Source organism: Dendropsophus ebraccatus, chromosome 9, assembly GCF_027789765.1.
Source record: "Dendropsophus ebraccatus isolate aDenEbr1 chromosome 9, aDenEbr1.pat, whole genome shotgun sequence".
NCBI lineage: Eukaryota > Metazoa > Chordata > Amphibia > Anura > Hylidae > Dendropsophus > Dendropsophus ebraccatus.
This window is the reverse complement of record NC_091462.1, coordinates 9,266,656-9,282,543: the sequence shown is the minus strand read 5'-3', so window position 1 is coordinate 9,282,543 and position 15,888 is coordinate 9,266,656. Positions and strand designations below refer to the sequence as shown.

General features: G+C 52.4%; 2 protein-coding genes across 2 annotated transcripts in view; both read left to right on the top strand.

Moving 5' to 3' along the window:
- The window catches only part of LOC138800651 (protein mono-ADP-ribosyltransferase PARP14-like), a 39,257-nt gene extending 31,920 nt beyond the window's left edge, over positions 1-7,337 (top strand). The window contains exons 13-18 of the mRNA XM_069982486.1: positions 85-264; positions 1,042-1,248; positions 2,210-2,833; positions 3,054-3,196; positions 5,682-5,856; positions 6,226-7,337. Of these exons, the coding sequence (XP_069838587.1) occupies positions 85-264; positions 1,042-1,248; positions 2,210-2,833; positions 3,054-3,196; positions 5,682-5,856; positions 6,226-6,509 (1,613 nt within the window). The 3' untranslated portion in view covers positions 6,510-7,337. The remainder of the gene's footprint in view (positions 1-84; positions 265-1,041; positions 1,249-2,209; positions 2,834-3,053; positions 3,197-5,681; positions 5,857-6,225) is intronic.
- Positions 7,338-15,266: 7,929 nt separating this feature from the next.
- The window catches only part of LOC138801742 (protein mono-ADP-ribosyltransferase PARP14-like), a 45,412-nt gene continuing 44,790 nt past the window's right edge, over positions 15,267-15,888 (top strand). The window contains exon 1 of the mRNA XM_069984836.1: positions 15,267-15,453. Within this exon, the coding sequence (XP_069840937.1) occupies positions 15,267-15,453 (187 nt within the window). The remainder of the gene's footprint in view (positions 15,454-15,888) is intronic.

Here is a 15,888-nt window from a genome sequence, read left to right as displayed (position 1 = left end):
TTTAGACACCTCTGCAGAGAGGGCTGGATGGGTTTTGGGCAGTGCACATTCATTTTCTGCTTTCTTTTGTTTTTTTTTCTTCAGGTTCTCATCCCCACAAGGGTTATATCATCACAAACGCAGGGAATCTTGTTGAAAGCAGTTGGATCCTACATGTTGCAGGGCCGCAACAACCGGCAGACATCAAGAAGATTGTCCTGGACTGTTTGCAGGAAAGCGAAAGGCAGCAGGCGACTTGTGTCGCTTTCCCGGCCCTGGGAACAGGTATGACATAGCGAGCAGACTGTGCTTAGTGTGGGCAACGTTCCAACCTTCTGCCCATGACTGTGTTATGGCTCTACGATAACCTGACGTATGTGAAGAGCACTGTATGTTTAGGGGGACATTTATGAAGACCAGCATAGCCCTGCCCCCTTCTCCCTGCCGCAACCCCCCCCACCACCACCACCACCTAATGGGCGAGGCAGGCATACGTCAGGGAGAATCTGCACCTTCTCCCTGACGTACGCAGAGGGGCAAGGTTAGTAGATGTCCCCCCTAGTGAATACCTTTGCATACCGAGGTTCTTTATTAGATTCTGTAATAATAACATCCTAATACAAGTGCCATAGCGTGAAACAGGGACTCCACCATTCAGCCTCTGCCATGTGCACTGTCCAGCCTGAGCCACATTCGGGGCCATATTCCTGGAGAGCAATGTCTATGGAGATATCTCTAGATCCTGTCCACATTCATCCTGTAGGATGAAATCTCGGCACTCACCAATATCTTTCTTGTTATTAATTTACATCAAAATCATTGATACAATAGGACGCGAATGCCTTTAGCATTCCTTGCTGAATCACCAGTGATTTTGATGTGAATAAATAACAAGAAAGATGTTGGTGAGTGCCGAGATTTCTTCCAAAAATTCTCCAGGAACTTTCTCTGCCCTGTGCACCACGATTCAGCAGAGTGCTGTCCTTCACTGCATTGACTTACGTTCATCCTGTGACCTGGGCCTTCAGATTCACACCAATGTTTTCGCTTCTATTACTTCAGGGGCCGGTCGCTTAGCGGCTTCAGTGGTGGCCGATACTATTCTGGATGGCGTGATGGATTTCATCAACTCTGGCTCGGCAAAGTCCATTCAGACAGTCAAGGTGGTCATATTCCAGCAGCACATGCTGAACGACTTCTATATAAGTATGAAGAAGAAGGAGGGGACGGCGCTGCCGGGGCCCAAATCTCTGATCAATAAATTAACTGGTAAGGTTTATATGTGATATGTGTGTGTAAAGGGATCATTATCAGATCCTAACAGGGCAGCATGTGATGCAGTAAAGTAAGATACTGTGCAGATGAGACACACATGGGAGGGGGGGGGGGGGGGTGTACTGCCATACTACACACAATCCCTGTCCTGTAGTTTTCATAGAACTAGTCTGACATTTAATTAGTCCCATTTTGCTCTTTTGGTAATTTTGTTAAAAAAAGCAGATACCAAAATTGGAACAAGTATAGACATATCTTATACATACATGGAAATGAACTATGCAAAAGTGGAACACACGTTTTTAAAGGGGTTGTCCGGTCAGGACACCTTTAAGCTTTGTGCCAAGGGAAGACATGAGTGAAAAAAATAACACATAGTAGCTCCCTTGCTCCTGCGCTGCCACCTGTGCTATGCCGCTCCAGTCCTTGTGCAGCCACTTCTGGGCTCGGGGATGTGATGTAGCGCACCCGCTAAGCTTTATAGTGGCTTGGTTAGGACACCGCTACAGCCCCCATACTGTCATGTCCCCGGACCTGGAATTGGCTGCTCAACCAGGACCAGGAATGTAAGTGTATGTAGAAATCTTAAAAATTATTAAGAACTGTAAGGGCCTTTTTAAACTCTTTGCAATTTGCGCAGTGATCAGCTTATCTGGCGGCTGATCGAGTCATTTTGACCATCCCAAATTCACTGGATATTGTAGTAATGGGGGACGTGTGGCAGACAGCTGTAGGAACAATCGTTAGGCATTTGTGCCTCACACTCGAGCAGTGTTATAGGCTTTAAACAACAGTGTGGGCCAGTCCTTCCTATAAGGCCCTTACACGCACTACATTGGAGAGTTGTAGAACATTGTGCCATACAGTTATTTACAGACTGGAGCCACCATGTCTGGGGATGAGATTTCTGTGACCGTTTCACACGGTAACTTCTCGTTTTCTTCCTCTTCTTTAGCCCTTTTACCTTCGGTTCCTGCCTTCCTGATGCCTAAAACACAGAAGAAGCCAGTGCAGAAGCTGACGGCCTTCCAGCTCCTGGATAACATAGAGCCGGTGATCTTTAGTCTTTGCTCGGACGATATAGAGAAGGTGCAGGAGACCAAGCTGTGGCTGCAGCAGCAGATAGAATTTGAGCAGACGGAGACCACGCTCACAGACGAGTGCATCTCAGAGCTGGAGGACAGCGAATACAAGAAAATAGAGACTCTGCAGAGAAAGTTCCAGGTCTCTGTGGTCTACAAACCGCCTGACCCTTCTATTCGGATATCTGGCCTTACGCGGGATGTTCTCGACGTGTCTAGTGAAATCCAGAAGATTGTGAACGGTGTAAAGGACAGAAAAAGCAGAGAGCGGGCGGCGGAGCTCACCGGGAACCTGGTGGAGTGGAGATACCAACATGGCTCCAGTATGGTTCCATTAGATACAATGGTGAACCTGGAGCTGGAAGAGGCAAAGAACGCAAACAAAACCAATGTCACCATCAAGATCAGAAACCAAAGTATCACTGTGGATCTGAAGAACCTGTTGGCCACAGATCAACATGGAAACCAAATAACGATCACACGAGCCCTCAAACATGGTAATGTCTCAGACTGCTGATCCTTCCCCATGTGTGCAAGTGATATAAGTGGCTGGAAGATGGAGGTTGTGCTGTTTGGGTGTCATGGTCTGATCCATCAGGGGCAATCATCGATAATCATAATGTGTAAAAGGGCCGTATGACGGGCCAGCCCATAAGAAGCACACAGGTAATGCATGTTATAATATATACACTGATGAGATTGTAATTTGTATTGCAGAGGACGCATCTCTCAAGTTACCGGATCATTGGCAGCCAATGAATAGAAGTTTGGTGATAGAGGTCGACGTTCTGGTCGGTTCTCCTGAATACTCACAGGTTCAGCAGCTATTCACACAAACATGTAGGAACATAATACTGAAGGTAAGGAGGTTGTCAGTGCTGTGGACTGAGGCCACTATCCCCATCCCTATCTGCTGAGAGTTTCCTATCTGTAGTAGGTAGTAGTGTGAATGGGCCCAACCAGAGCAGGGCTCATTGTCTGCAAGGCCCCATGGCAGCCACATGGTCTGTCTGTATGATATGTATATGCTTACTTATATGTAAAATAATTGCAGTGGTGTAAACATTCATTTTCTAATCACTTTGGGTTTATTTATTGAAGCTTTACCCACCATTTAGGTAACCCTCTGATGTCCCATGTTCTGGCCCGTTAACACTCTGATGTCCCATGTTCTGGCCTGGTAACCCTCTGATGTCCCATGTTATGGCCCGGTAACCCTCTGATGTCCTGGGTGCTGTTCCTGTAACCCTCTGATGTCCCATGTTCTGGCCCGGTAACCCTCTGATGTCCTGGGTGCTGTTCCTGTAACCCTCTGATGTCCCATGTTCTGGCCCGGTAACACTCTGATGTCCCATTTTCTGGCCCTGTAACCCCCTGATGTCCCATGTTCTGGCCCTGTAACACTCTGATGTCCCATGTTCTGGCCCGGTAACCCTCTGATGTCCCATGTTCTGGCCCGGTAACACTCTGATGTCCCATGTTATGGCCCGGTAACCCTCTGATGTCCCATGTTCTGGCCCGGTAACCCTCTGATGTCCCATGTTATGGCCTGGTAACCCTCTGATGTCCCATGTTCTGGCCCGGTAACCCTCTGATGTCCCATGTTATGGCCCGGTAACCCTCTGATGTCCTGGGTGCTGTTCCTGTAACCCTCTGATGTCCCGGGTGCTGTTCCTGTAACACTCTGATGTCCCATGTTCTGGCCCGGTAACCCTCTGATGTCCTGGGTGCTGTTCCTGTAACCCTCTGATGTCCCATGTTCTGGCCCGGTAACACTCTGATGTCCCATGTTCTGGCCCGGTAACCCTCTGATGTCCCATGTTCTGGCCCTGTAACCCCCTGATGTCCCATGTTCTGGCCCTGTAACACTCTGATGTCCCATGTTCTGGCTCTGTAACCCTCTGATGTCCTGGCCCTGTAACCCTCTGATGTCCCGGCCCTGTAACCCTCTGATGTCCCATGTTCTGGCCCGGTAACCCTCTGATGTCCCATGTTCTGGCCCTGTAACCCTCTGATGTCCCATGTTCTGGCCCTGTAACCCTCTGATGTCCCATGTTCTGGCCCGGTAACCCTCTGATGTCCCGGGTGCTGTTCCTGTAACCCTCTGATGTCCCATGTTCTGGCCCGGTAACCCTCTGATGTCCCGGGTGCTGTTCCTGTAACCCTCTGATGTCCCATGTTCTGGCTCTGTAACCCTCTGATGTCCTGGCCCTGTAACCCTCTGATATCCCATGTTCTGGCCCTGTAACCCCCTGATGTCCCATGTTCTGGCCCTGTAACCCTCTGATGTCCCATGTTCTGGCCCGGTAACCCTCTGATGTCCTGGGTGCTGTTCCTGTAACCCTCTAATGTCCCATGTTCTGGCCCAGTAAACCATCTGATGTCCCATGTTCTGGCCCGGTAACCCTCTGATGTCCCATGTTCTGGCCCTGTAACCCTCTGATGTCCCATGTTCTGGCCCGGTAACCCTCTGATGTCCCGGGTGCTGTTCCTGTAAACCTCTGATGTCCCATGTTCTGGCTCTGTAACCCTCTGATGTCCTGGCCCTGTAACCCTCTGATGTCCCATGTTCTGGCCCTGTAACCCTCTGATGTCCCATGTTCTGGCCTGAAAACCCTCTGATGTCCCATGTTCTGGCCGGTAACCCTCTGATGTCCCGGGTGCTGTTCCTGTAACCCTCTGATGTCCCGGGTGCTGTTCCTGTAACCCTCTGATGTCCCATGTTCTGGCCTGGTAACCCTCTGATGTCCCGGGTGCTGTTCCTGTAACCCTCTGATGTCCCATGTTCTGTCCCGGTAACCCTCTGATGTCCCGGGTGCTGTTCCTGTAACCCTCTGATGTCCCATGTTCTGGCCTGGTAACCCTCTGATGTCCCGGGTGCTGTTCCTGTAACCCTCTGATGTCCCATGTTCTGGCCCGATAACCGTCTGATGTCCCATGTTCTGGCCCGGTAACACTCTGATGTCCCATGTTCTGGCCCGGTAACCCTCTGATGTCCCATGTTCTGGCTGGTAACCCTCTGATGTCCCAGGTGCTGTTCCTGTAACCCTCTGATGTCCCATGTTCTGGCCTGGTAACCCTCTGATGTCCCGGGTGCTGTTCCTGTAACCCTCTGATGTCCCATGTTCTGTCCCGGTAACCCTCTGATGTCCCGGGTGCTGTTCCTGTAACCCTCTGATGTCCCATGTTCTGGCCCGGTAACCGTCTGATGTCCCATGTTCTGGCCCTGTAACCCCCTGATGTCCTGGGTGCAGGTCCATTCTCTTTATTATTATGTCATTATTATTATCTTACATAATAAAACTATAATATAAGTATATTCTACTACTTTTTTTATCCTCACAGATCCAGAGGATTCAGAACAAGGATTTGTGGCTGAACTACCAGATAAAGAAACAAAGCATTGACACCAAGAACGGGACAACAAACAACGAGAGGCGGCTCTTCCACGGGACCGACCTCAACTCCATACAACATATAAACCATAATGGATTTAACCGGAGCTACGCAGGAAGACACGGTGAGGAGTGAGCGCCCACAAATACGGCAGTAAAACATATATAGATCTCCAGCCTTCTGGGGTGCTCCCTAATATGTAGCACTAGGGTTCAGGATTATAAATGATTCCACCTATGTAATGGAGCTATGGGGTGTAATGGAGGCCATGTGGGTCCACCCTCTGTGGGGGTTCTCACTCCTGAGGGGCCAGGCAGATAGGCTACTGTTCCTATGAAGGAGACCAGGTCTTTATTATGAAGCCCCCCTCCTAGTTCAGGTCTGAAGTCCTCAGACCATTGCCATGTATTGTGGCCCAGCGTCCAGCCCGCTTTGTCTGTAATGTTGTGTTTTTTGTAGCATTTTCCTAATTCTTAGTTTTGTCTCCTTACAGCTGCAATGTACGGGAATGGGACATACTTTGCTGTAGATGCACAATACTCTGCTAGGGGCTACTCCCCACCCGACGCTAATGGACAGAAGCACCTATACCTGGCCCGGGTCCTTACTGGGGTCTTCTGTATGGGACAGAGAGGAATGGTGGCTCCTCCAGCCAAGAACCAATCTAACACCACCGACCTGTATGACAGCGTTACAGACAACCCAGCAAGCCCTTCCATGTTCATCATATTCAATGATATCCAGGCGTACCCCGAGTACCATATAACTTTCTGCTAAGCAGCCGCCATAATACAAGAGGAGGAGAAGGGGACATCACTGAGGGGAGGAATCCCCGGCCTGGTCCTCGCAGGGACAATCCCCCTCCCAGCCCAGTACCTGACAGCAGCCATGTCTCCTGAAGAATTTTCATGTACTTTCACATAGGTTTTTACTCCTGTCCTGTCGCTGCATAGAGACTGCCGAGAGGCTGCTGTTGACAGATCTTGTATGGCTACATGGGCTAAGGTACCGGTAGTTTTACAAGCTTCCCTGATTATGTTGGGCTGTCTTTGCAGGAGCGATATACTTCCCTTGGGAGGACCCGTAAGGCCCCTATTACACAGAGCAATAATCAGCACATTTACTGTATGACATGTCAAAGGGTTTTTTTTAATTTTTATAACAGATACATTTAATTATAAACTAAAGGCAAGGGCTGCACAGACATCGCTAATGATATAGATGTTGATGCTCGTTTACAATGGTGATTGGGCCGTATAATACAGCCCTAAGAGGGGTGCGGAGAGGTGGACTTGTGACGGTATAGCTAAGGACTTGGCCGGGACCACCTCACTGAATAAATGGTGCAGTACTAAACGTACACAGTCCACTCAATCCTCAGTAGTTGGAAGGGAGGGCACCTTAATTAAAGGGGTATTCCCATCTCAACTAATGTAGGTAATCTTGTAGGATTTTCAAGATATATTTTTGCTAATTTAATCATTAGTAAACTTGTCTCCTTCTCCTGATCTGCTGGTTATTCCCTCCCATCGCTGACAGCTCTCCTCTAGGTTACAGACGACCACTCTGCTGTAAAATAAGTGGTCTGGCTGGGACATATATATAGATATATATAGATATAGTATACATAGTCCTATATTATACAGTATATACACACTATGGGGGGGGGGATTTACGAAGGGTACACCAGGGAGATTCGCCCCTTCTCCCTGGCGCACGCCTGCCGTACGCCCCACTCGCCCGATGGGTGGCTGACGGGGCTTGCAGGGGCGTGATAAGGCGGGTAGGAGGCGTGGCCTCCTCCCACGCCTCATTTATCATGATTTACGTCTACTCGCAGGTGTAAATCATGACGCAAATCTCCACCTGCTGGAAGCAGGTGTAGATTTGGTACGCCGGACGCAGATTCGGGCGCCCGGCTAGCCGGATTCACTAAGAGGTGAAAAAGAGTGCAGGGCTTAATATAAGACCGGTGTACATGTACGCCGGTCTTCATAAATCCCCCCCTTTATCTATATATACACCAACCAGACCACTGCTTTTAGGGTAGAGTGGTGGTCGGTAACGTAGCCTATCTGCAAAATATAGTCCTAGAGGTATAACTATAATAGCTGAGATAAGAGTACCCCTTTAAGGCCAGTGTATTGATATGCAAGTCATGGTAAGTCCCTGCCCCCCATTCCCAGTCTCTTAACCTTTGGACATAGTGGATTTTCCCACAGCGGTGATATGTTCTCACGCACCTATCAGCTCCTACCTATATGGCCTCCCTTGCTAACCCCTGCTATCTGGAGGCTGGACTTTCCCCAGCATCATGTTGTTTAGCCGCACAGTTGCTACAACAGCGCACACACAATGCAGACGTCATAGTAAGGAATGCAATATACAGACTGCAGGGAACAAACACATCTCTGATCAATAAACATTCACAGCACAAAAAGCAAACACACAGAAAGCCCATACACCCCAGTCCTCACCCTTCTTATAGGAGACAAGAACTTAGAGGAAGGAGGGTGATGACGGACTCCGTGGCGTCGCTGTTATTGTGGCGTTTGCATTAGCACGCTGTTCACACTACATCCAGAGACGCCGGCCACTGATCGGACCTTGAAGACAAACCTTGAAGGATCCCTTGTGTTAAGATGTCAGTAGAAGTACAGATCTGTCTAAAGCAGCTCTCCTTCTCTGAAGGTTTATTCTACAGGTGGAGCTCCTCTTTATATGAGGATTACTTCCAGGTTACCCCATATATGCAGTGACATCTCAGGGACGGTGGCTGTTGGACTGTGTTTGCAGCAGTGTACACGAGCCATCTTTTTTGTGTCCCGCTCAGTCAGGACTGTACTGTTGGGGTGCAGGATACCCCCCATCCTGCCATCTTTTTATGATTCCTGCTGCAGGTCTGGACAATGGATATGATCAAACTGTGCCTTATAGAGATGCCTCAGCCTATTTACTGCCAGTGTGTTACTGCTGCGCTGACACACTGTCACGACATGTGCAATACCTTAATAAACAATGCTAACTGGCTGCCTCTGTGTGATCATTCTGTCAGCTAGCAGAGCCCCTGAGGTTAGCGATGAGTCAATATACAGTAAGTTCAGGTTATATTGGACAGGGACATACTGTATTTTCCGGCGTATAAGATGACTTTTTAACCCCGAAAAATCTTCTCAGAATTCGGGGGTCGTCTTATACGCCGGGTATGGTCGCCCCATATGGTGGTGGGGGGGTAAAAAATGTCCCGCATCCCCACCGTATGGGGCGACCATTTAAAAAACAAAGTCAACTCACCTGGGCCCGTTCCCAGTGTCCGCGCGTCTCCCGGGGATGCCCAAAGCTCTCCTAAGCAGCGAGTGTTTAGTCAGAGACGCTCGGCTGCTCGGGAGAGCTTCGGAAGAATGAGAGAGGCTTTGGGAGGCTCCGAAAGTACCCGAAGCCTCTGTCATTTTTCTGAAGCTCTCCCAAGCGTCTCCGATTAGACACTCGCTGCTTGGGAGAGCTTAGTGCATCCCCGGCGCAGCCAGTGTGACGTACACTGACTGTGCCGGGGAGCGGAGAAGATGCGTGGACACCGGGAATGGAGCCCAGGTGAATTAACTGTTTGTTTTTTTATTAACTTAGCTGCAGTTCTGCGGTCAGGCAGGGGTTAACATTTTCCGGCGTATAAGGCGAATCCCTGACAATCTGATTAAAAGTCAGGGGTCGTCTTATACGCCCAGTCGCCTTATACGCACACCAGAAAATACAGTACATTGTGGGCCCTGGTGCAATTTCAGATTGCCCCCTCCTAGCCAGTCAGAGGCAGATACAGAATAAGCAGATATATCCAGTGACTCACAGGTGATGTCGTCTGTGATCAGAGTCGATCATTTTCACTTTCTTCTCCAGTCGTATCTCATCTATGCAGAGGACGGCGATCCCCAGAGGACAACGATCACCAGAGGACAACGATCATCAGCTGATCATGGTTTTTGGTCCTAACCTAAAATCATCGGCCGCGATGAATGTGTGAAGAAAATAATTAAGTATATACTTTACCTCGCCACGCTCCCCGGTGTCTTCCTTGCTTCTCCCCACGGCCGCTAGTGTGACAACAGAGCCACTCTCTGAAGTGACAGGCTGCTCAGCAAATCACTGGCCAAGATAGGACTGCTGTGGCCAGTGATTGGCTGAACTTTCTGTTGCTTCAGAGAGTGGCTCTGATGTCGGCCGCCAGGAGAAGCAACATCTAGCAGATCAGCACGTGCTTACAGTTCAGGCCATGATCACCTACTATTGTCACAGGCTTCATTCCCACTAGTTGCCCTTATTTTTACCTAAAAATATATGGTTGCCTAAACGCCGCTTTGTCCAGTGCTGACGCTCCGCCCCTCCCAGCTGACTTTGTTTACTTCCCTGCAGACATGATGTGTCCGTATACCCTGTAGTCAATCACCGGCCTCAGCAGTGGAAGGCACATGTCCCCCGGAGCCGAAGACTGGGGAATAGCTGCAGGGAAGTAAACAGAGGTGGCATGGAGGAGCAGGGTAGGAGCGCTGCACAAGGCGGGAATAAAATAAGTGATGGTAGTGTACTGAAGACCCCCCACATCACTCATTGTGCCACTGTACCCCCATCACTCATTGTGCAGCTGTACCCCCATCACTCATTGTGCAGCTGTACCCCCATCACTCGTGCCACTGTACCCCCATCACTCATTGTGCAGCTGTACCCCCATCACTCATTGTGCAGCTGTACCCCCATCACTCATTGTGCCACTTTACCCCCATCACTCATTGTGCCACTGTACCCCCCACATAACTCATTGTGCCACTGTACATATGACCAGTATCCCCCTATTACATATATCCAGTATATTACATATAACCAGTATATTACATATAACCAGTATCCCCCTATTGCATATAACCAGTATCCCCCTATTACATATAACCAGTATATTACATATAACCAGTATCCCCCTATCACATATAACCAGTATCCCCCTATCACATATAACCAGTATCCCCCTATTGCATATAACCAGTATCCCCTATTACATATAACCAGTGGCGGTCTTTGGCACCAAGCACCCCAAGCGATCGCTTGGGGCCCCCAACATCCAGGGGGGCCCCCACGCTCCGCTCTTGTGCTCAAGACCGCTGGACAGGGCCGCTGCCCCGCTCGTTGCTGCCATCTGAACTGTAACTATGAGCACTCGTAATGAGCGCTCATAGTTACATGCAGCAGCACTGACAGGGCGGGAGACATTGGCTCCCTTCCTGTCAGTCACTCTTGTGGCAGCTTTGTCCTTGAGGTGCCGGCGCTCCAGTGACATCACTGGAGCATCGGCGCCAGGACAGGGGGAGTGCGGCCTCTTGTGATCGCAGGGAAAACCCTTCCTGCAGCCACAAGAGTGAAGAGAAGAGGAGACGCCCGGACCCAGGTGAGTATAAGTGTTTGTTTTATTGTGTTATATACTATATGGGAGGGGGAGCACACAGGGGTCTGTTTAACTGGGGGAGCGCACATCGGGGGTCTATATAAATGGGGGGAGCACACAGGGGGCTATATAACAGGGGGAGCACACAGGGGGGCTATAGACTACTGGGGCTTCACAGAGGGGTCTATATACTACTGGGGCAGCACACAGGGGGTCTATATACTACTTGAGGCAGCAGAATGAGGTCTATATACAACTTGGAGAGCACACAGGGGGGGCTATATACTACTGGGGGAGCACACAGGGGTCTATATACTACTGGTGGGGCACACAGGGGGTCTATATACTACTGGGGGAACATACAGGGGTCTATATACTACTTGTGAGGCACACAGGTGGTCTATATATAACTGGGGGAGCACACAGGGGTCTGTATACTACTGGGGCAGCACACAAGTGGTCTATATAATACTGGTGGGGCAAACAGGGGGTCTATATACTACTGGGGGAACCACACAGGGGGTCTATATACTACTGGGGGAACCACACAGGGGGTTTATATACTACTGGAGGAGCACACAAAGGTCTATATCCAAGTGGGGGAGCACACAGGAGGTCTATATCCAAGTGGGGGAGCACACAGGGGGGCTAAATACCCCTGAGGGAGCACACAGGGGGCCTATATACTAGTGGGGCAGCACACAGGGGGCCTATATACAACTGGGGCAGCACACAGGAGGTCTATATACTTCTGGGGGAGCACACAGGGGGCTATATATAACTGGGGGAACACACAGGGGTCAATATACTACTGGGGGAAGCAAACAAGGGGTATATACTACTGGGGGCAGGACACAAGGGGTATATACTATTAAGGGCAGCACACAAGGAGTATATATTACTGGCGGTAGCGTACAAGGGGTATATACTACTGGGGGGAAATCACAGCGGTCTATTGTTTTGTAACGCATGTCGAGGGGGGGGGCCCCAGACATAACTTCGCTTGGGGCCCCAGAAATGCCAAGACCGCCCCTGCATATAACCAGTATCCCCATTACATATAACCAGTATATTACATATTACCAGTATCCCCCTATTACATATATCCAGTATTATATAACCAGTATCCCCTATTACATATATCCAGTATATTACATATAACCAGTATCCCCTATTACATATATCCAGTATATTACATATAACCAGTATCCCCCTATTACATATAACCAGTATATTACATATAACCAGTATCCCCCTATTACATATAACCAGTTTATTACATAGAACCAGTATCCCCCTATTACATATAACCAGTTTATTACATATAACCAGTATCCCCCTATTACATATAAACAGTATCCCATTAAATATAACCAGTATCCCCCTATTACATATAACCAGTATATTACATATAACCAGTATCGTCACCAGGGGCAGGTAGGTGAGGTATGAGGCCAGCAGGGGCGGGTAGGTATGAGGCCAGCAGGGGCGGGTAGGTATGAGGCCAGCAGGGGCGGGTAGGTATGAGGCCAGCAGGGGCGGGTAGGTATGAGGCCAGCAGGGGCGGGTAGGTATGAGGCCAGCAGGGGCGGGTAGGTATGAGGCCAGCAGGGGCGGGTAGGTAGAAGGCCAGCAGGGGCGGGTAGGTAGAAGGCCAGCAGGGGCGGGTAGGTAGAAGGCCAGCAGGGGCGGGTAGGTAGAAGGCCAGCAGGGGCAGGTATGGGGCCAGCAGGGGCAGGTATGGGGCCAGCAATGAGGCCAGCAGGGGCAGGTATGGGGCCAGCAGGGAAATGTGTGACCTGGAGAGGCAGGTGTGGGGCCAGGAGGGGAAGGTGTGGGTGCAGCAGGGGAGTGTGTGGGTGCAGCAGGGGAGTGTGTGGGTGCAGCAGGGGAGTGTGTGACTAGCACGGACAGGTAGGTATGAGGCCAGCAGGGGAGTGTGTGACCAGGAGGGGTAGGTAGGTATGAGGCCAGCAGGGGAGTGTGTGACCAGGAGGGGTAGGTAGGTATGAGGCCAGCAGGGGAGTGTGTGGGTGCAGCAGGGGAGTGTGTGACCAGCAGGGGTAGGTAGGTATGAGGCCAGCAGGGGAGTGTGTGGGTGCAGCAGGGGAGTGTGTGACCAGCAGGGGTAGGTAGGTATGAGGCCAGCAGGGGAATGTGTGGGTGCAGCAGGGGAGTGTGTGACCAGCAGGGGTAGGTAGGTATGAGGCCAGCAGGGGTAGGTATGAGGCCATAAGAGGCAGGTGTGGGGCCACCAGGGGAGTGTGTGGGTGCAGCAGGTGAGTGTGTGGGGCCAGCAGGGACAGGTAGGTATGAGGCCATCAGAGGCAGGTGTGGGTGCAGCAGGGGAGTGTGTGGGTGCAGCAGGGACAGGTAGGTATGAGGCATGCAGGGGCAGGTGTGACCAGGAGGGGAAGGTGTAGGGGCAGAAGGGGCAGGTGTGACCAGGAGGGTGTAGGTATAAGGCCAGCACGGGCGGGTAGGTATAAGGCCAGCAGGGGCGGGTAGGTATGAGGCCAGCAGCGGCGGGTAGGTATGAGGCCAGCAGGGGCGGGTAGGTATAAGGCCAGCAGGGGCGGGTAGGTATGAGGGCAGCAGGGGCGGGTAGGTATAAGGCCAGCAGGGGCGGGTAGGTATAAGGCCAGCAGGGGCGGGTAGGTATAAGGGCAGCAGGGGCGGGTAGGTATAAGGCCAGCAGGGGCGGGTAGGTATAAGGCCAGCAGGGGCGGGTAGGTATAAGGCCAGCAGGGGCAGGCATGGGGCCAGCAATGAGGCCAGCAGGGGCAGGTATGGGGCCAGCAGGGAAATGTGTGACCTGGAGAGGCAGGTGTGTGAACAGGAGAGGCAGGTGTGGGGCCAGGAGGGGAAGGTGTGGGTGCAGCAGGGGAGTGTGTGGATGCAGCAGGGGCAGGTATGAGGCCAGCAGGGCAGTGTGTGACTAGCAGGGACAGGTAGGTATGAGGCCAGCAGGGGAGTGTGTGACCAGGAGGGGTAGGTAGGTATGAGGCCATAAGAGGCAGGTGTGGGGCCACCAGGGGAGTGTGTGGGTGCAGCAGGGGAGGGTGTGGGTGCAGCAGGGACAGGTAGGTATGAGGCCAGCAGGGACAGGTGTGACCAGGAGGGGAAGGTGTGGGGGGCAGAAGGGGCAGGTGTGACCAGGAGGGGAAGGTGTGGGGGCAGCAGGGACAGGTGTGGCCAGGAGGGGAAGGTGTGGGGGCAGCAGGGACAGGTGTGACCAGGAGGGGAAGGTGTGGGGGCAGCAGGGGCAGCGTGTGATCAGAAGGGGAAGGTGTGGGGGCAGCAGGGGCAGCGTGTGATCAGGAGGGGAAGGGGTAGGGGCAGGTGTGACCAGGAGGGGAAGGTGTGGGGGCAGCAGGGACAGCGTGTGATCAGAAGGGGAAGGTGTGGGGGCAGCAGGGGCAGCGTGTGATCAGGAGGGGAAGGGGTAGGGGCAGGTGTGACCAGGAGGGGAAGGTGTGGGGGCAGCAGGGACAGGTGTGATCAAGAGGGGAAGGGGTAGGGGCAGGTGTGACCAGGAGGGGAAGGTGTGGGGGCAGCAGGGACAGGTGTGACCAGGAGGGGAAGGTGTGGGGGCAGCAGGGGCAGCGTGTGATCAGGAGGGGAAGGGGTAGGGGCAGGTGTGACCAGGAGGGGAAGGTGTGGGGGCAGCAGGGACAGGTGTGACCAGGAGGGGAAGGTGTGGGGGCAGCAGGGGCAGCGTGTGATCAGGAGGGGAAGGGGTAGGGGCAGGTGTGACCAGGAGGGGAAGGTGTGGGGGCAGCAGAGGCAGGTGTGACCAGGAGGGGAAGGTGTGGGGGCAGCAGGGGCATCGTGTGAACCGGTCACCTGAGGGGTCTGGGGTTCACGGTAGATGGAGGATCAGTGCATTGTATATGGGGACCCTGCTCCCCTCTGAGCCCTAATCACACACAGCAGTACCCGCAGCTATAGGAGACGTCAGGTTGCGGTTTCTCAGTGGAGTACAGCCGCTCCGGTACCGCAGCAGTTATCTATACGACCGGGGCTGATGAGTCACGGGGAGGAGACACGTGACTGCCGAGGAAAGGAAACCGAAAGTTACTTTTACCGCATCCGACACTGCGGGCGCCATGGCGGGCGGCTCCTACCGGTATCCCGTGTCCCTCCAGTGGGATGAGGGCCCCGAGAGCCTGAAAAAGCTCAAGAACAAACTGCTCGTCCATTTCCAGAGCAAGAACAAATCTAATGGCGGAGAATGTGAGATCCGGGAGAGCCCGAGGGACGGCGGCATCCTCATCTGCTTCAGGGAGGAGGCGGGTGAGTGACGGGAGGGGAATATGTGAGGGGAGAAGGGGGGGGGGGGAATATGTGAGGGGAGAAGGGAGGGGGGGGGATATGTGAGGGGAGAAGGGGGGGGGGGGAATATGGAGGGGAGAAGGGGGGGGGGGAATATGTGAGGGGAGACGGGGGGGGGGGGGAATATGTGAGGGGAGAAGGGGGGGGGGGGGAATATGTGAGGGGAGAAGGGGGGGGGGGAATATGTGAGGGGAGAAGGGGGGGGGGGGGGAATATGCTGAGGGGAGAAGGGGGGGGGGGGGGAATATGCGTAGGGAGGAGAAGGGGGGGGGGGGAATATGTGAGGGGAGAAGGGGGGGGGGGGAATATGTGAGGGGAGAAGGGGGGGGGGGGAATATGTGAGGGGGAGAAGGGGGGGGGGGGGGGGAATATGTGAGGGGGAGAAGGGGGGGGGGG